The following is a 19,222-nucleotide window of genomic DNA, read 5'->3' on the forward strand; positions in this document are numbered from 1 at the left end:
GCCCTGGGAAGGTGCCCAGGGCAGCAGAGGCTCCCCTGGGACTGCTGCAGCAGTGCGGGTGGCTCAGCACCGGCCACGCACAGCATCCCTCCGCAGGGACCAGACCGAGTCCCTGCTCCCAGAAACAGGTGCCTGGGGTGGCTGGGGACCGGGGTGTGCATGTCCCCCCTTACCCCACAGCAGCCTGGTGGGACCCACCGTTTCTGGGTTTGCAGGGACCCCCAGCTGCCAGGGTTGATGCTGGTTGATGCTGAGCCCACAGCCACGGGCGCGTCCTCGGCCCTTTCCTGGGATGCTTGGCTAATGATGGTGCCGCCATTTGCTTGAGCCTCCTGCAGTGGCTCAGCCAGCTCAAGGGAGGTGAACGCCTCAGAGCCAGCCCTGCAGAGCAGCTTTCCTGAGGGCCTCCAAGCCCACACCCCAAAATACGCTTATTTTACTGGGAAAGACAGTTTCACCGAGTTTCAGCTGCCTGGCTGATGCTGAGCAGGGCAGAGCCGGCCCTTTCAGCCAGCGGTTCAGCAGGGATAAGGGGAAGCCTGGGGGGGTCAGCCCAGGGTGGGCAATGGGTTTGGGCTGGGGGCTCAGCACTGGGGCAGAGGAGGGGGCTGGGAGGTGGTTTCCTCAGGGTGGGTGAGGGTGTCAGGGTTGGGGGGGGTGGTCATGGGGCCGGTGGTGACCCTGGGGGGGTCAGCTCCGGGTGGGTGAGGGGGTCAGGGCTGGGGGGTTTATCCTGGTGACTCAGCCTTGAGGTAGAGGAGGGGGACAGGGCTGGGGACCCCAATCCTGGGGGGGGGGGGGGGGCGGGGGGGCAGCCCCGGAGCGCGTGAGGGGGGCAGGGGCAGGAGGGCTCGATCCCGAGGAATGTCACTAAACCCTGTGCGATCCCGAGGGGCGAGCACGCCCCCGGCTCACCCCCCCCCCCCCCCCCCGGCCATCCTCCCCTATCCCATCCGCCCCCGCGGCGGCCGCGCTCGTCATGGCCTCGGCGCGCGCCTCCCCTCCCCCGGCCCATGATGCAGCGCGGCGGCGGCGGCTCGCGCTCAAGATGGCGGCGGAGCGGCAGGGCGCCGGCGGGGGTCGTGGCGGGGCGGGAGGTGGCGGCGGCGGCGGCGTGGAGGAGAACAAGGAGAACGAGAGGCCGACCGGGCCGCAGGCCGGTAACTTCGGCGACAGCCTGGGCCTGGAGAGTATCCTGTGCCGCGGCGGCGGCGGAGGGGGGGACGTGGCAGGCCCGGCCCCGTGGGCGGCGGGATGTGGCGGGCCGCGGTGGGGAGCGCGGGGCTCAGGCCGCGGGCGGGCGGGCACGGCCCCCTCGGCTTCCCCGCGGGAGGGGGCGGCGGGGCTGCACTGCACTGCCCTGTGCCGGGGCGGCGGGTGGGCGCAGGCCGCGGGGCCTCAGGCGGAGCCGGGCTGTGAGCCCCGCGGTCCCGGCCGGCCCTGGCGGTGGGGGTTTGGTTTGGGTGAAACAGGGGAGTCCGCTGTCCATCTCCGAACTGTGGGTTTGTTCTTTACCTTTGCAGTTTCTTCCGAACCGTGTGGCAGCTGTCGTCAGCCTTCAAAGCAGAACTCTGTGCTAGGCTGCGGGCTTTAGATGAGAGTAGGCTGTCAGCAGTCTGCCGGTGGTAGTATTAATGGCTGAAGTGGGCAACAGTGGGTAAAATAAATCTTAACAAATATGCTGAGATGGCAAACTGGCTCCTTCAGATTTAGCACTTCTAGAATCTGATGCGGCACGTAAAAGCTAGTGGCATTTTTGCATGTGAAACTTTCATGTGAAACTAGTCCAGCTGCACAGCTGTGGTTGAGCTGAGTTTTATCTTCTGGGTAAGAGGAAAACCCAAATAAAATAAGGTTGCAGTTTTCCATTTAGTGTGTAGCAGGTGTTGTAAAGTTAGTAACTTGAGTGAGATGTGGACGTTTGCCCTGATAATGTTAGGAACACCTAGGTCAATGAAAAACTAAGTAATATAGGGGATATGAATTCAGCGAGTAGTTGCACAGGATAAAAAACAGTCTGAAAAAAACCCTTAGGTAGACAGCAAGAACAGGGATCGCTGTGTTGAGACATTGCAGTATGACTTCTCTTCTACAAGTGCAAACTAATTCAGTATGATAACTGTGAATGCAGTTTTTTAGTACTTAAACTAAAGAGACTTTCTTTTAGGTGTAATTCCAAGAAAACACTTTAATAGGCATCTGCTCTTCTAAACTTTAAGTCTGGTAGTTTCTTTTTCTCTAGGTATAGAAATAGTATTTCTTTTGGTGGGGTCATTGTATAGTCTGGTTCTGGTTTTGTGGGGTTTTCTTAAGGCTTCTTGGTAAAGCGTAAAGGGGAAATTCTCGGGTATAAAGCATACAGCACAGAGAGTTCTTGTTTATGATGGAGATTTTGTATTACAAAATAATCTGCCTTGTAAACTGAGTTAAAAACATCAGCTGACTTACTAGAATACAGCGTGATTTTATTTGGTAGCATAACTAAGTGAATAAAGTAAGTACAGGATGCTCAGAAATCGGCAAATATGCTAAAGACTGTAGAGACTGGATGAAAGTCATGCAGATACTGGATGGATAGGGATGCTACTGCAAGTCACAGGGCAGTGCATTCTGTCAGAGGGTACTTGTTACAGTAATACGCAGGAAGACTGGAAATGTGTTGAAAAATGGGGTAGAAAATAAGCCCCCTGAATACTTCCCATAAGCTCTTATGAGGTTTTCTGTCCGAAAGCAGTTTGTTTGTGGAAGCTGCGTCAGGAAGGCAGCAGTGTTTCTGTTCGGTGTACTTATTTTCCTGAGAGATGGGATGTTTAAGGGCTGGAAAGCTGTTCTCTCTTTCAATTTTGCCAACAAAACTGTGTCACAAGTGTGATTGCAGAGGCGGTATAGTGTAGCTAGGGTAGTCAGTTCTGTTAGCCTAGATGTGTCTGTTGGCATAGCTTATCTTGAAACGAGCTCTAGCAACAGCAAGATTCTAATGGTGGCTTGTAAGACGAAGTGCTTGTGGTATGTTTTAGTCCTGGCCTTGGCAGTCATAAAGCTCTGAAGTAAGCAGTGAAGGCATGAGGTCTTTTAGGACCATCAGTTCTCTCAACTTTTTGTTTTTATGATGTTTTTGGGTGCTGCTCTGTCCGAAGTACATTTGTTTAATGGAACCTATAGGGTTCCCTTCTTCATTCTACGCCAAAATAACAGAACTGGTTACAGTTCTGTCTATCTGCCTTAACACAAATTGCAGTCCTTCAGATTGTGAAGGAGTCTCAGCAGCAGCACGGTTTAAGACACGGAGACTTCCAGAGGTACAGGTTAGTAAACAGTGTGCGTGTCTTGGAGTCACTGGTGCGTCTTGGCTAACTTCATATAAAATGTAAATCCACTGTAGCAGGCAACAAAAATGATCTGCCAAGTAAATACCCCTTCATAGGGTGTGTTGTGTGAAGCAATGTATGCTTTTTTTCATTAGATGTGATGTGCTGTGACTGTTCCATTTAGGAGGGTACAGGCTGGCTCTTGTTTCTCTATTGCCTTTTAAGAGCTTGTTTGTTAACTCCTCACAGATAATCGCTATACTCTTCCAGAACTGAGCGTTCAATAAACATACATAAAGCAATTAGATTTTTCCAGATTAAAAATTATTACATGTCTTATTATGTTTCTTGTATTCTGTTAGCTGCTGGCTTACAGGTAGTTTCTGAACTACCTCTTACTGTATGTCATATATGGCATTCTTAGTTGTTAAAACATTGCCTGTCACAGCCTTTAGTCCTTTTTTTTCTGGTGGGAGAAAGCAGCAAACAGAAGCAAAGTTGTTCTTTGGGCAAACTGACTGTGATCATCTTTTCTTTAGGGGTTATTGCTCCCGCAGGCTAAGGCGGCTCCGTAAAACTCTTAACTTCAAGATGGGAAACAGGCACAAGTTCACTGGGAAGAAAGTAACTGAGGAGATTCTCTCAGACAACAGGTACAGTCACTGGATGGAATCGAGCATTCAGTATATAAGTGAATAGTTTCTTTCATTTCGGTAATTGCGTGTGATGTGGTGGTGGAAAACTGTTCTGTAAAATATACTCAGAAATGTTTCTTTTAGAGATGTATGTTGTTGATACCAATAAAAGATGAAAGTTCAGGTTGCAGTGCAGGAGGAAGAGGCACTGTTCAGATCCTGCTTCATCATGTGAACAAGTAGGAGAAGAGGGAGCAGCAACAGCCAGTTCTGTCTCTTCCCTCATAGTTGCTAAAATGGGTTCTTCTCATAATCGGTAAACTACTTGGATATTAAGGAGGAAATGCTTATTCAGATCTGTTGCAAGGTAGCCTTGTAAATGCTGGTAATGTAAAGGGTGTAGCCAGCAAGGTTGGAGACATTATTCCTTCCCTTTGAACAGAAATACTGGATTGCAGGTTTTACTTAGATTTTCAGAATTTGGCAGAATGCTTGTCTGACAGAATATGTAGAGAATAGCCAAGATCTTGGGCTCATTTCCTGTCTTCTAGAAACAATTGAAATGTCTGCTGTCGTCTCTTTTGTTGTGGGGAAAAGAAAATATGCTGTTGTCTTCACCTGTTTTGTTATGAAGCCAGATGCGTTATAGCATTAGCTGATGGGAAAGCAGACATGTTTACCCGTATTGAACCAGTGTTCCAATATGGGTAAACCAAGAGTGACCTGAAATCATAATTCCCTTGTCATTGCAACGTCTTGTGGCGCTACAGAGTGATACCGTATTCTCTTCCTCGGTTGGGTAATTACATTTCTGTAGTGAGAAATACAGTAGAAAACAGTTAGGAGTAATAGGAATTTGTGCACTTGGAAAGTTAAGAAATAAAAGCATCTACCTCTTACTAACCAAGCTAAACTTTTGTTACCAAACTTTGCAGATCATATGGCAAAGAACTAGTGGTGATGTGGTAATACTTGTTTGAATGCCATTATTTTTCATTAATTTTCCTTTGCCCTTTAGGTATTTGCTGTTGATTCTGATGGATGCAGAGAGAGCCTGGAGTTACGCCATGCAGCTGAAACAGGAAGCAAACACAGAGCCTCGCAAACGATTTCACTTGCTGTCTCGCCTGCGCAAAGCTGTGAAACATGCTGAGGAGCTGGAACGACTCTGTGAAAGTAACCGGGTGGATGCCAAAACAAAGCTGGAAGCTCAGGTAACCACTGATACGTTGCTCTTGTTTTACAGCAAAAGCTGAACAAGAAACCTTTGGATTTTGGTTGAAGAGATTATTCTCATCTAGCAGTAGATAATCAAAATTGACTAATTTTCGAACTGGATAATGTCTCCCTTTGAATGGCTTGGACTTACTGTTAATGCAGCTGCTGGAATTGCAGAAATAACCAGTGGCACCAGCCAAGATGAGGACTTGGTGTTTAGGAGTTTATTAAGTGTATCTAATTACTGTTCTTCAAAGCAAGGACAATCGTTTAATTAAAAAAAAAAAAAGAATTGAGGCTAAAGTGATGCAACACAGCATAAGAAACTGTGCTTATCTGTTCTTAAGTGCCCTAAAGTAGCGACCTAGAGCAATTGTAGCTTTGGTTCATGGAACATAGAAAGCAGCTGTGTTGTGATATTGGCCTCTGTGAACAAGGAGCTGCAATGGTATACTTGGTTAATTTAAACTGCTGTTTTGTAGCTTATTGCTGGGGGGGGAAAAAGCTTTGTGATGTCAGTGGGCCATGTTTGATTGCATAGCAAGCAAGAAACATCTTTCATTTTGTCTCCTTAGAAATGTAGCAATGTCGGTTAAAAGAAAAAAAAGGCAGGTAGCTCTTAACCCGTAATCCAAATCAGCTGTCTTCTGTGGAAAGACCAGATGAATAGGGCAAGGCTTAGGCACTTAACTGTAGGCATTGCAGCAGCCTTCATACTAAAGGTTGTGCAAACTGGACTGTCTGTCTTGGGGAAATAACTTGCCCTTGCACTGTCTGCAGGCGTACATGGCTTACCTCACAGGAATGCTTCGTTTTGAACACCAGGAGTGGAAGGCAGCAATGGAGGCTTTCAACAAATGCAAGTGAGTTCCCACACTTTACTGGCTTCATTTAGCAAAAAATACTGGATCAGTCTGGTAAGTTTATATATTGTACATACAGCAACTCTGAGTTGTTTAGTTAGTTATGCACTTAACTAGGAGGTACTGCTGAAGAAATAACCATCCGACAGAGTAGAGACACAAACTCTTCCCTTAAGATAACATCTCACAAATCAACACCTATTGCAGTGTTAATGTTTATTCTTTGCTGTAGGACCATATATGAAAAACTGGCTAATGCTTTCACAGAAGAACAAGCTGTGCTGTATAACCAGCGTGTGGAAGAGATCTCACCCAACATTCGCTACTGTGCCTATAATATTGGTAAGGAAAGGGAGGGAGTACCTTGTCACCAACAAAGAGCAAAGCTTGTTCACAGGAGAGGAATATTGACTTGATAATTAAATACTGGTCCAAGTGTCATGAGTCCATAATGTTTTGGGCAAATTCTGCACACATTCTGGGTCAGTTTAGCACTGGAGAAATACAGTCATTGTGCAACAGTGGATGTGGTTTTATGTATAAAGGCAAAATGCCATTTTGCATTAGTTTGCTTATGAAGTCAGAATGAAATTGCAAATTTATTCTATTTGTCCCAAGTTGCTAGTATAAAATCTATTGATTAGCTTTTCTGTATTAAAATAATTCGTGAACTGGGATGGAAATGTGATCTTGATTTGTTAATTCTTTCAGGTGACCAGTCTGCCATGAATGAGTTGATGCAGATGAGACTGAGGTCTGGTGGCACTGAAGGTCTTCTTGCAGAAAAACTGGAGGTAACTTAACTGCATGATTCAAGTTGAAACATTCATTATCACTCTGTTGAACACAAATATTGCTGCAGCACACCAGTCGAGAGCCAGAACGTGTCGGCAGTGAGCAAGCAAGCATGGGCTCTATGGGAAACCACACTTTCCTAAAAAGTCCTTTGATTTCAGAATAGTCAAGTCTATCGTGAATTTGAAAGGTTCAGTATTGGATACCTTAAAGTTCAAGCTCGTTAAGTTAAGTCTGTTTTCTGCAGGCTTTGATTACCCAAACTCGAGCAAAGCAGGCAGCCACGATGAGCGAGGTGGAGTGGAGAGGAAGAACTGTTCCAGTGAAGATAGACAAAGTGAGGATCTTCTTGCTGGGGCTGGCAGACAACGAAGCAGCGATTGTTCAGGTAACCCAGAAATGAAACCATCACCAGTGCCAGCGTTCTAACTCTCCTCTTTCCTTCAGTGTGCAAGATAATACATGATGCTTAGACTAAAGGCATTTTGTCAAACATGGGGCTGGAAGGCTAAAAGTAAAAGTGGGAATATTGACTAAAACCCAAAGCTGAAGTGTCAGCTGGGGATAGCTCCCACAATCTACTAACTGGTAGTCTGGGAGATCTGTTCTGAGTATTACTGCTCTTTTGAACATTCTGTGCTCCTTTCAGTGGCAGGATGATAACCGTTACTATTTGTAAGTCACTCAGAAATGAAAAGTACAATTTTAAGAGTAACTGGTTTTGAATTACTGTTCTGATTTCTTTTAAGTATCTTGCTTAAATGCTCTGACTTCAGAGCAACCAGAAGAAAAAAGACATATATCGATCAAGTTTTTCAGCAACAAAAAGCAATTTGCCAGGTGAAACAGGTGCTATGAGATTTATAGCAGTCTCTTCCTGACTTATGTAAATCCTCAGAAGCAGGAGGAGGGTTACTGAATTAATCAATTTCAAACGTAATAGTTCTGGAACACTTGTAATGGCACATGCTATGCATGTCTTTAGTATTGTAGCCAAGTTTTCCACATGGGACTTTTTCCTTGGAAACGGTGCCCAGATGGTGCATTCTGCTTCCCAGTGGCTGCATAGAGCACCGTTGCTGTTTGAAAAGGCAGCGAAAGGATCTTTAGTAACAATTGTCGCTACAAAAGATGGGATTTTTGCAGCATTAAAAATCATTTATCACCAGAATAATGATAAATAGAAATCTAAATCATAAAATGAAAACCCTACAAAGGTATAAGGCAAGTGGGCCACAGCAGGAGACAGTGCTAAGAAGATAGCGTGAGTAGGATAAACATGGTATGGCTGGGTAGAAAACATTAGGGTTAACCAGTTTTTGTTGTAACGTTACAAATTGTATGTTGCTGAATTTATATTTTTTTGTAGGTAATACATCGGTATGGCCAGGAGGTGGAAGTGCAGCTTAGAGTTCCATGTTCCCTTGTCTAATTTCCACCCTGCCAGGCTAGCAGTCGGCCCTCTTTGTTCCATAAAGCTCTGGCAGAACAGTGATGTGAATTTGTTTTCATCTTGCTTTGTGTTCTTTGGAAGCCCTCACTAAACAGAGGAGTTCTGTGCTACCAGGTCACAACTAGTAATGGTGAGAGCTGAGCACGCAGCAGCAGTATTTACATTCCCAGAGGGCTAAAAGTTGGCCTTTTGAAAGCAGTTCTGCAGTTGCTGTGTCAGCTGTGATGGGCAGTTCAGCTTCAGCTGGATGCATTGTGGTTTCTGGGATCTTTGGCACATTTCTGCTAGTCTTCCCTAAGTCGGAACCCTAACAGAAGAGCAGTGCTCTTCAGGGTTTGATTAGAAGCGAACGCAAATGTGAGTTTTGTGTAAAAATCAAGATTTTCAGTGCAATTATACAGTTGCTTTCAGTATCTTACTGGTAATGGGAGAAACAGAATAAATAAGCCAAATTGACATAGAAATCCAAGCTTAAAATTACTTATTTCAGCCCTTTTGTAGACTTGGATGATTTTAAGGGGCTCCGTTGACTAACCAGGTAGAAGTGAGAAGGCTAAAGGGCAGAGCAACGGAAGCGTGCTCCTGTCTGGTATTGCCTCAAGGATTCTGTGGTCATCTCTGGTAACTAGGACTGTAACAGAAATGGGTGGTAATAACTTTCAGAGATGATACACAGTGTTTTGGAACAAAGAAGAAATTAGAAGTGAGCACCCCTAGACTTTCAGAAGTGGATTAAGTGGGATCAGTTCCCTTGATCCCTTTAAGGTGAACGTGTGCTGTTCTATCGGGGCACTTGAATAACCAGCTGTTGCACTTGTATGCTGGTTTTATGATGTGATATCTCCCAAATCAGAACATATGTGTACTTATGCGTAGAATCAGCTTAACCTTAGGTGGTTTTGCTTAGAAAGGAAAGCCTTTGTTTCATTGCACAGCCCAACCCTTTCCCTGTTTGTGCTTGACTGATGATCCAGCTATGTCTGTTTTCATTTTTGTGCGTACAGTGAAATTGCTGTGCTCCTCTGGGTGAGGTTGAGAATGCTGTCAGACTTGTCTCTGGGTATTCTCAGTAGTCAGTCCCACCTTAAAAAATTCTTGCAGCAAATCTTTCTTAAAAAAAATAACAACCAAAAACCACCAAACCCAAAAAATGCCTTCATCTCAGGTCGAGATACCTGAGGCTTTGTGAGGGAGTAAAAATAACATTCCTTAATGGGTTTGCAAACCTGAGGAGAGGCAGAGACAGCAGAGCTCTCTACAGGAGGCAAATAAGTGAGCATGTTTTTAGGCAGTTTTTTTATTCATTTGAACGATTGCAAATTTGTTGCAGCAAAGTTCATCTTATGCTATTACATGACATGGAAGCGATGTAACACAGTGCTGATACGCTTTAAGCCCTCCTTTGATTACTGAGGTTGAGGTTTGTTTCTGGGTGTGTTTTTCCTTTTTTGTTTCTTTTTTTTGAGTTTTGTGATCCCCATCTGTTTACTGTTTCTGTCACCTGAATGGGAGTTTGGTTTTGGGTGCATTGTTTAATGAGGTACATGATACGCCAGTCCATTAGAGGTCAAGCTTCAACCTGTTTTTCAAAAGTTGGTCGTCGAATTTTGTTTCTGGGGCAGAAGGCTAAAAGCTGCTTCATTTTTTGACAAAATTTGTGGTGACAGCAGAAAAGCACTCGGTGACTCCTGCTACTAAAATACAGGGTTACTTTTAAAAATGCTTCAAACAAATTATTGCCACTATGAGCATTACTAGACTGGGAGTGCAGAGAAGATAATCATCTGCATGTTCTTACCACGTGAGAAAAATTAAGTCAGCATAACAAAAGCAGTCTACATTGGTAGTTTGCCAGTGCAGTAATGCTTAGCTCTTCTGTTACGGGGCCTTTCCCACAGTGCAGTCCAGCCTCAGCTGTTCTCGGAGCAATGTGGGTGCCATCCTGGAAGGGAAGGGAGTTGCTGGGGAGGTAGCTGTTGCAGGGAGGAGGTGCTCAGAGCTGTGTGCACTAGGCCTTCACTGCTGCTACAGTTTTTTGGACAGTTTGTCCCCTTGAACATGCTGCAGGCAGCTACAGATTGGAGTTCTAGCTATCCATGGATCTTAAAGCCATAATTTGGGTTTAAATTTGTGTAAATCTCCTCAGTTAATTCTTGCATCGTGGGACGCAAAAGACAAAAATTTATGATATCTGTCTTAACTTCCCTTTGCTCTTAGGCAGAAAATGAGGAGACAAAGGAACGTTTGTTTGAATCTTTACTCAGTGAGTGTAGAGATGCCATTCAGGCTGTTCGGGAAGATCTGAAACCAGACCAGGTAAGCAGCAAACATCAGCGTTTTACTTTCAACAACATAGCGTTTCTTTGGGACAGATCTGTTATTGTTAAAGGTGCTTAACAATAGCAGTGACTGTGATTTATTTAATAAAAAGCTGCAGAAGTGTCTATCATGTTTTATTTTATTCTCTTCAGAACAGGAGAGAGTGAATAGCAGTGCAGAAGACCTCATTCTTCTGTCTGGAAGTCTGTTATAACTTCCCTAATTTACCCAAACCTTGAGTTGTTTCTGATGTTTTCTTCCCTTGGCTGCCAGTTTTAAGTAAATCACATGGTATTTTGTTTAATTTCCGCAGAAACAGCGGGAACACTCTTTGGAAAATGATTCTGGGAAGGTGTCCAACATCCAGTACTTACACAGGTAATAGGCAAACATTGCTGCCTGCACTAGTGTGAAGAAGTCATGTTCTTATCTCAAGATTTTATTTTTGTTTGGTTTTGTTTTATGGGGTTTTGTTCTGGGCTTCTCAGATCTCAAAGGATGACTGTACAGATAAGGATCTGATTTATGCAGCTTTGAAAACATTTTACTTAAGACTCATGTTGACCCTTCAGATATTCCCCCCCCCCCTGCTATTAGTAACAGCTTAGACTGGGGGGAGTGTTTTTTTTCAGAACAAAGAGTAATGTCTGAGTAGTTCTGACAGTCTGCTAATGGTATTTTATCTGCTTAGTTATTTGACTTACATCAAGCTGTCAACAGCCATCAAGCGCAATGAGAGCATGGCAAAGTCTCTGCAGAAGGCACTGCTGCAGCAGCAGCGGTCCGAAGAGGATGGCAAGCGCACACCACGGCCTCAGGACCTGATCCGTCTTTATGATATCATTTTGCAGGTAATGGTGGGGAAACAAATCTAATTCTTCATACTAACTGGAGAATTTTGGTACAAAAAGTTATTGTAGAAAATACAGCCGTGCAAGTGAACTGCCTGTGAAGTCTGAAGAGCAACCTACCATCACCTTGTTGAAGATGTTTGACGTCTGCGTGAAGCACAGAACCCCCCTTCTAATTGTGAACAGAAAATGCTGCTAGAATGTGTCCCCTTGGTTGTACATGAATGCAGTTTTAAAAATAGTTTTTGAACTATTTCATGCAGCACCCTGATAGCTGCCTTAGCTTCTGCTGGCCAGAGAAAGTAGCAGTTAAAGGTACTTAAAATGTACTTGTTCTTCATAAAATTTATGTGAGAAACTGCTTCTATTAACTGTGGGAGCCTGTGGCTGAAGCAGTTGTGAATGGGAAAGGGAAATGCCTTATGAAAAAATTACTTCATGTGAAATCTGAGGAGTCTTTGTCCTAATTCCGGTTTTTGTCAGGAAATCTGTCCTGAGGGCAAATTTGCACAAGTTTAAATGAGCGTTCTTCACAAAGTTAGCATACTGATAATTAGAAAACTGGAAACTATTTCCATGGGAGTGTACTGTTGACTTGTTAAAAGGGGCAGCTTTCTCTTACTCTGGCAGATTCCATAGGAAAATGCCTGCATTTGTTGTTCTCTTTTGCACAGAACCTCGTGGAACTGACACAACTTCCTGGCCTAGAAGAGGACAAGAACTTCCAAAAAGAGATTGGATTGAAGACACTTGTGTACAAAGCTTACAGGTGACTGAGAAACAGCCAGGTTTTCTTGAGCAGGCATTACATCTTCGAAGGTTGAAAGCTCTGTGTTCTGTACAGGACTTTAATGCAGTTTCCACTACCCTTTTGTGAAGGGGAAACTGGCCGGTGCTGCTTAAGAGTATCTCCTGTTACATCAGTCATTTGAGTTGGCAGAAGGTATGGATAACAAACATGTCAGGGATCCCCTCTTGACTGTTGCAGGTGTTTCTTCATTGCGCAGTCCTATGTCCTGGTAAAGAAATGGAGCGAAGCTCTTGTTTTATACGAAAGAGTGCAGAAATATGCCCGTGAAGTTCAGTCAGGAGCCGGACCTTATAGGAACAGCTTGAAGGTAAGAACCCAGTCCTGTGAGTAGAAGGGAGCTGAAGTTTATGAAGAAACTCTGTCCTGGGATTTATTGTCAATTAGGAGTCAGGCCATTACAATTCAAGACTGATCTTTAGGGAGAAGAGTAATGCGAGTGTGACTTCTTGACATATTATGGTAGAGACTTCCTGGTCATGTGGAAATGCTTCACCTGGCCGCTTGCTTTGGAGGAGAGGCAGACTTGCTGTAACAGCTCCATAACAATTTACCACTTTTTCTCACATGTGCATTTTCTATTATACAACTTCTGTAGTGCCTGAAGGACTGTACTGTAGCTTTTCTCTTCTGTGAAGGCTTATCAGCACTAGGACTTAATTTCTTAGCTCTTTGTCAGGTTTGACCTTTGTCCTAACTCCTAAACTGGCACGTTTGAGGGTCTCAAATGATTTTCTTTTAATGATCTAGGAGCTGCCTGATGTTCAGGATCTGATCACTCAAGTCAATGCAGAGAAATACTCCTTGCAAGCAGCAGCTATATTAGGTGAGTTGCAGAATTATACTAGAGCTCTAATGTCTCTTGAATAATGGCTCTGCAGCTATTCAAATTCTGAAGTTCCAAGGGTTTTCCCACTGCACTCTGATCTATGTTGGCTCTGGAAAATGTCTGTAACCCTCCCCCCGCCCTTTCAGTTCTAGCTGTGTGTAGTGCAGCTAGGCAACCAGTGACCAGACATTTGGTATCTTGCTGCCTGCCCAGAGATGCAAAAACACTTCGTGAAGATGTGCATCTGTTTTGGTAACCTGCACAGAACACTGTGTTTAATGTTTGATTATTTTTACTGCAAACAAGTTGGCTTTATTCGTCCCAGTTTTGCCTAGCTGGGAGAAATGCTGAGAAAGGGGAGAGCGGTGATGCTCTGCTCTTTGTCAGTGTCAACCAGGTTAGCAGAACTTTGGGGGAATTGATGAACTGTGTGATTTCTTGGGCTGCTGCTTTTGCTGTGCCTGCTGCTGGAAACCCAAAATAAGTAGTGGATTGCCTTGTCTTCTATTGTCCTAGTACCGTTTAAACAGACCACGCTGTGGTTTTACCATCTGCCGCTTTGCGCTTAACTCAAAATCTGTGCTTCCTGTAGGAGCTTCTTATGACAATGCGAAGGAAAAACTCCATTACTGGAGAGCTGTTGGCTCTAGATGAGTATGTGTGATCCTCTTAGTCTAGAAAGCCAGTGGATTCTGCTGAAAGTATGGTCTTCTGTATCCCAGAAAGCAGGGTTCATAGCTAAGCTTACAGGACTGGGTTAGTCTTACTTTATGCCAAGATCTAGTCTGTTATTCTTAACACTTTTTCTTCAATTTTGCAGATGCAAATGATACTCATGAGACCGAGTCTCCATCTCAGGTCAAGGATGGCAAGGTAAGAGCTGAGAGCCTGGGCAAATTCTAGTAGTGTTCTTAACGAACATTACTTCTAACCTGTTACCTGAATGTGTCTCACAACTCAAGAAATGTTATGCTGACTGGAGTTTGGTCATGACTAGTGTATTTAAGAGATTTTATTAGGCTGGTTTTCATTCTGCAAGTCCTGAAGGTCGCTGACAGAGTTGGTTCCTTAGGTAGGAGCTAGGCAGCTGCTTGCAGCATCTAGTGTGGCATCATCTTTTTTTTTTTTATTAGTTTTCTCCCTGCACATGGGAAGGTTTTCCAGAGATCCTGCAGTGATGCTTTGACGGGGTTTGAATAATTGTCAAGGGCCCTATATGTCACAGAAGAGAATTTCAGCTTCTGTTGTTCCAGTTGCTGTTTAATCGTCTTTGCTTGTTTCGCCATTGTCAGCTTTGATTTGATACGCGTTTAATTTGTGTTTCTGCATCGGTCTTTTTCAGCCACTCTCGGAACGGTTTGAGACTTTCTGTCTGGATCCTTCTCTTGTCAGCAAGCAAGTCAGCCTCGTGCACTTCCCTCCGGGCTTCCAGCCCATTCCATGCAAACCCTTGTTCTTTGACCTGGCCCTTAATCATGTTGCTTTCCCACCTCTGGAGGACAAGGTGGAGCAGAAGGCCAAGAGTGGCCTCACGGGTTATATAAAGGGCATCTTTGGATTCAAAAGTTAACCAGGACCCCCTGAGGATCAGAGGTTTTATTCTGTGTTGAAGGAAAAGCTCCAAGAGGTTCTGGGACACAAATATCTGCACCTGAAACCCACAGAGGGAAGTTCTACCATCTTCTTCCCTGTGTTCTGTGTATATGTCTGTGCACTTGCATTCTCTCCCAGCGTATTAAAGACAAACAACCTGTTCAGAAACATACATACACTGTAAATAGCTGAAAATAATCTGGAGCACAGAGAAATTCCATTCTGCTTGGAGAAGCTGGAGTTTGCTTTATGACCAGTGGCCTGTTCAGGGCTGGTACACATCTACGTACCATGGACCAGGGCATAGGTACAATTTGATTCCTCTCTCCACCCCATTATTTGACTCTATAATTTGGTATTTTGGTCTAGAAATCTGGATGTGATGGGGAAACAGAGGCAGAAATAGATGCAAAACTAAACCAGCAAGGTGAGGCTGCCTACACGAAGGCTACGAAACAGTAGCCAAGGGGGCTAACTTCTCTTTCCCTTCTGACTCCCAGAAGCCTCTGTGTTTTAAAAAAATGTAACATCCAGAAATGACAAAACGGAGCCTCTTTCCTTATGCGTAATGATAGCATATACCTTACCAAATGTTTAATGGTTACCCGGTTGTGGTGGAGTATAACCTGAATTTGTACTCTGGGCCAACAGGATCCTTCTTTATTGATACACTTTTTGTTAAATACCTAAATACAGTATAGAACCTATTCCTACAAGCCTTCTCCTGGGAAACTAGCTCCATGGGTGGCTTTAGAAATAGCTCCTTGCTCTTCATGGGAAGTTGGGTCTCTTGGTGTTAATTTTGTCTCTGATCTAAACCTTGCCTGAAAACAAGATGATCTTTTTCTGGAGTTCATCTGCTGCTTTTTTACTCATCCTCGGTCAGCATTCACATCTGAAATGAGGAATAAGCAACAGGAGACCAGTAAGTTCTTGAGTGACAGATCTCTGTCATGCCAGACAGCTTTTTTTATAAATTGCCCAGGTGCTGTGGTGATAGGCACTTCCAAAATGCGGGTAATTTCGTAACAGTGATCACTTAAATGGGGGGGAAAAAACCCCACAGCACGTGGGCAGAACCATTCTTAAATAAAGTATTTGGAAGTTTCCACCAGCAATGTTTGGGTTTTCACTCAGTCTGTGGCTGGAAAGTGAAACAATCTGTTCTAGCTGCCTTAATTCTTCTGCACTGGTTGTCCTGACTGCGTTGTTTCTCCATTTTTAGGCATTGGAGTTAATAGAGGTGGAAAGGGAACTGTTTTAAATGATTGGATTGTTGTTGTCATGGGAATTTTCCATGCAAGGTGCATGTCAGATGAATGGGGGGAATTAACAATTCCCATTATTTTAATATGAATGTTTGCTTCTTTGTTCCAAGTTGATCTGATTTGTGAGTTCTCAAAGTACAAAGCAGCTTTCAAGAGGACTGTGCTTGGAAAGAAGTAGGAGAAAGAGGAGGAACTTTTTGTGTTTAATTTTTGCAACATGGAAACACAATGGGAATTTCTGGTATTCTGGCTAATTCCATTTGTCTCTGTATGCCAAGGGCCAGGAGGATTTTACAAAAGGAAGGGAAAGCGTAGAGTTGAAGGAAACACAGAAGACTTACCTAATCATCAGATGACAATTTCTAGAAAACGTGGTCTTGAATGGCAGATTTCCTCATAAACCCTGATCCCTGGTCGTGCAGTAACCGGCGCAGGCATCAGCTGGTTCGTCTGCCCCATGGTACCTCTTTCTGTGTACGTTACCCTGAGCTTCTCTCTCCTTTTCAGCTTTTATATCAAATCACTTTGAGAACTGTTCTCCTGTTTGGTTTGCAAACCAAACTCCTTTCTGCTTTCCTACCACAAATCTGTGTGATACCTGGATTGATTCCAGTGAAACTTGTACTGTGGCCACTTTTTAATTGGTTACTGTTACAAAAAGCTAACGGCAATTGGCCTCTTGATGTCAAACAACTTTTGACAGGTAACTGATCGGTTGAACGCAGATAAGAAATCTGAAAACAATAAAGTTTTATTCCTGACCTCTGAGGCGTGTAGTTGATGTTGAGCATTGAGAACACCAAGCACTCTGCCTCCAGAGCATTCAGAGGATCAAGGTGACACCATCGCCTGGGGCTGTGGAACCCCTGGAGAATGGCCACTTAGTTCTGGAGGAGGATCTTCTGCCCAAGGGCTCCGGTAACACCTTGCACCACTCTGAGAGGTAACTTGGCTTACTTGTTTTGGTGTCATGTTAATGGAAAGTGAGTGGAGTGGGGTTTGGAAGCAGTGTTGTGACTTAACGTGGAAGGCGCTAGGAAAAAATACAAAAATGTAAAAAAAGGAGGGGAAAAAAAAAATCCCTCAAATCACCTGTGTGTTGAAAACCAGACTCACAAAGTTTATTGAAGCTTTTAGCCCTGCCGTGGAGCTTGGAAGGGCAAAGTCGGGGCTTGGACCCCAGCAGTTACGAGGGAACGGCGCTGGCAAGTGCAGTGCCCGATGCGACGTGCTGAACAGATTCCCCCGAATGCCAGGGGTGGGTTGTGCCTGAAACAGCCGGAGCAAGATGCAGAGCACGGGTTTGTGGTGCTTGGAAACCTGCTTCCTTGCTGCTCCGTTCTTTCATTAGGCTTGCTTTAAAGTGTTTGCTCTTTTTTCCATGAATGAATGGGCAAGTAGGCCACATGATTGCCCTCAGACAGGAAGCTCCAGCGGAATGGTCGAGATTGTTGCTTTCAATCAGCTTTTCCGATGGAGTATCTTTGGGTTAGCACTGGAATTTTAATTACAGGCTGAGCTTGCCATGCCTGGTACCACTGCATCAATTAAAATAGGAATGAGATGTACATCATGACCCTCAGCCCCACCATTGGTGATATGTCTGTGTCTTGGGCAATGTACACTTCTAGTAGTGTGCTCCGAGGGGTCTGGTGACAACGGATGGGTCTCGAGGGACTGATGGGACATCAGAGAAACGGTGAGCATGAGACAAACGTGGCAGTTCAAAGAGAGAAATGAGAAGTGACACGCGGGATGGTTGTAGTCTGGCCTGGGAGCTCCTAAAGGTCTCTGCCTTTCTTAAAACGAGGAGTTGCCGGTATTTTAAGCCGAAGGGGTTGTGTTACTAGAGAAAGTCATCGCTGTAAGAGCGTCCCAGGGGAGCACGGGCAGCGAGTTCCCCGTGAGTGGCTGCGTTGCCTTGAGCTGGCTGTGGGTCCGGCTGGCAGCCTGTGTCACACGCACCTGGCAGTGAAGGGCCACAGTTCCTGGAATTTAGGTGTGGGAAACCCAAGTAGTCCTTGGGAGAAGATGCATCTGCTGAGCGATGCCTGTGCCCCTGCGTCGCTCTTGTCAACGGCCCCATTGGAGCCAGAAGCACAAATAACCTGATGGTGCTCAGCTGGGGATGTAAACTGGGAGCTTGCTCTCTTAAAAGAGTGATTTAATGTATGATCTTGGTTGTATATAGCTGCTCCTCTTTTTCTTCAGGATGGGAAGGCTGTTTTTAAGCATAGGAGCAGCTGGAGGTCGGTTTGCCTGCCCGAGGAGCCCTTTCTGATCCCAGTGGGAGGAACGCGTGGTGGGTGCCTCCAGTGTGTGATAGGAAGCTCAGAGCTGAAGGCAGATGATGATCCTGAAAGCTGCTCGGTGGAGGTGAGCTAGCTCAGCCTGTGTGCTCCGAGCTTTCCTGGGGCTCAGGCAGGAGCAGCAGCAGCAGCAGCCCTCGGTGACTGCTTTGCCTTCTCCTCCCTGTCCTGCCGCGAATCGAGGAAGCGCCGGGCAGCTGTGGGCTGCAGCCACCTCCCCAGCCCAGCTCAGAAACGGGTCACCGCTCAGATCCCTCTTCTTCCCAGGACCTGCCCTGGCACTCGAGGGTTTGGCGTGGAGCAACTCTGCTCCAGGAGCTGATCGGTTTGGAGGGACACACCTACAGCAAAGGTTTGTGCCGGGCTCTCGCTTCTCGGGCTCACCCAAACGGCGCCGAGGGTGAGCAGGTTGGTGATACGCAGCCGCTCCCTGACCCTCTCCCTGTGGGTGAGGTCCCCTTGGCCTGAGCGTGCTGCTGTGTGAGGAGGAGAGGCTCCGTCCTTCGTACCCTGCTGCAACGTCACCTGAACTGCCGGGCAGGTAACTGCTGCTGGAAAAAACTCCATCTCTTGTGGATCCTGGTGGGATTCAGGTGGGGACTGACCTGGGGAGGCCCTTGCTCCGGAGCATCCAGCCCAAATCCCCAGAGTGTCCTGCCTCTTTATTTTTGTTTGCATTGGGGATTTACTTTCCGCATCAGGGAGCGAATGATGAGCACCGTGCTCCGTGCTGAGCACCGGATTACAGTGTTTGGGTTTGAGCTAAGCCCCAGTGCAAATTCCAGCGTGCGAGGGTTCGTGTGGGAGGGAGGTGGCTGTGGCTGTGTGTCCCCCCCCGCCACCGCATCCCCAGCCCTTCTCAGGGCTGCTGTGCGTAACCAGGGGTGAAAACCTTCCTACCTCTGGCCTAAAAAGCAGCAATGTCTCAGAGGGGGAGGTTTAAACCCACTTTCAAAGGGTAAAGTTTGCGTGT

The 19,222-nt window shown here is 45.6% G+C and overlaps 1 protein-coding gene across 1 annotated transcript; it reads left to right on the plus strand.

Annotated features, from left to right (window-relative positions):
* The first annotated feature begins 1,042 nt into the window (after positions 1 to 1,042).
* On the plus strand, positions 1,043 to 16,701 carry SRP68 (signal recognition particle 68). Its single transcript, XM_055796325.1, has 16 exons — positions 1,043 to 1,190; positions 3,239 to 3,305; positions 3,848 to 3,961; positions 4,962 to 5,157; positions 5,942 to 6,024; positions 6,257 to 6,366; positions 6,736 to 6,818; positions 7,067 to 7,207; positions 10,490 to 10,588; positions 10,905 to 10,969; positions 11,283 to 11,442; positions 12,117 to 12,211; positions 12,431 to 12,560; positions 13,001 to 13,076; positions 13,900 to 13,952; positions 14,422 to 16,701. Exons 1-16 carry the CDS (start codon positions 1,049 to 1,051, stop codon positions 14,647 to 14,649), a joined length of 1,842 nt encoding a protein of 613 aa, XP_055652300.1. The 5' UTR covers positions 1,043 to 1,048; the 3' UTR covers positions 14,650 to 16,701.
* The last annotated feature ends 2,521 nt before the right edge of the window (positions 16,702 to 19,222 follow it).

Source organism: Falco peregrinus, chromosome 2 (genome assembly GCF_023634155.1).
Source record: "Falco peregrinus isolate bFalPer1 chromosome 2, bFalPer1.pri, whole genome shotgun sequence".
Lineage (NCBI taxonomy): Eukaryota > Metazoa > Chordata > Aves > Falconiformes > Falconidae > Falco > Falco peregrinus.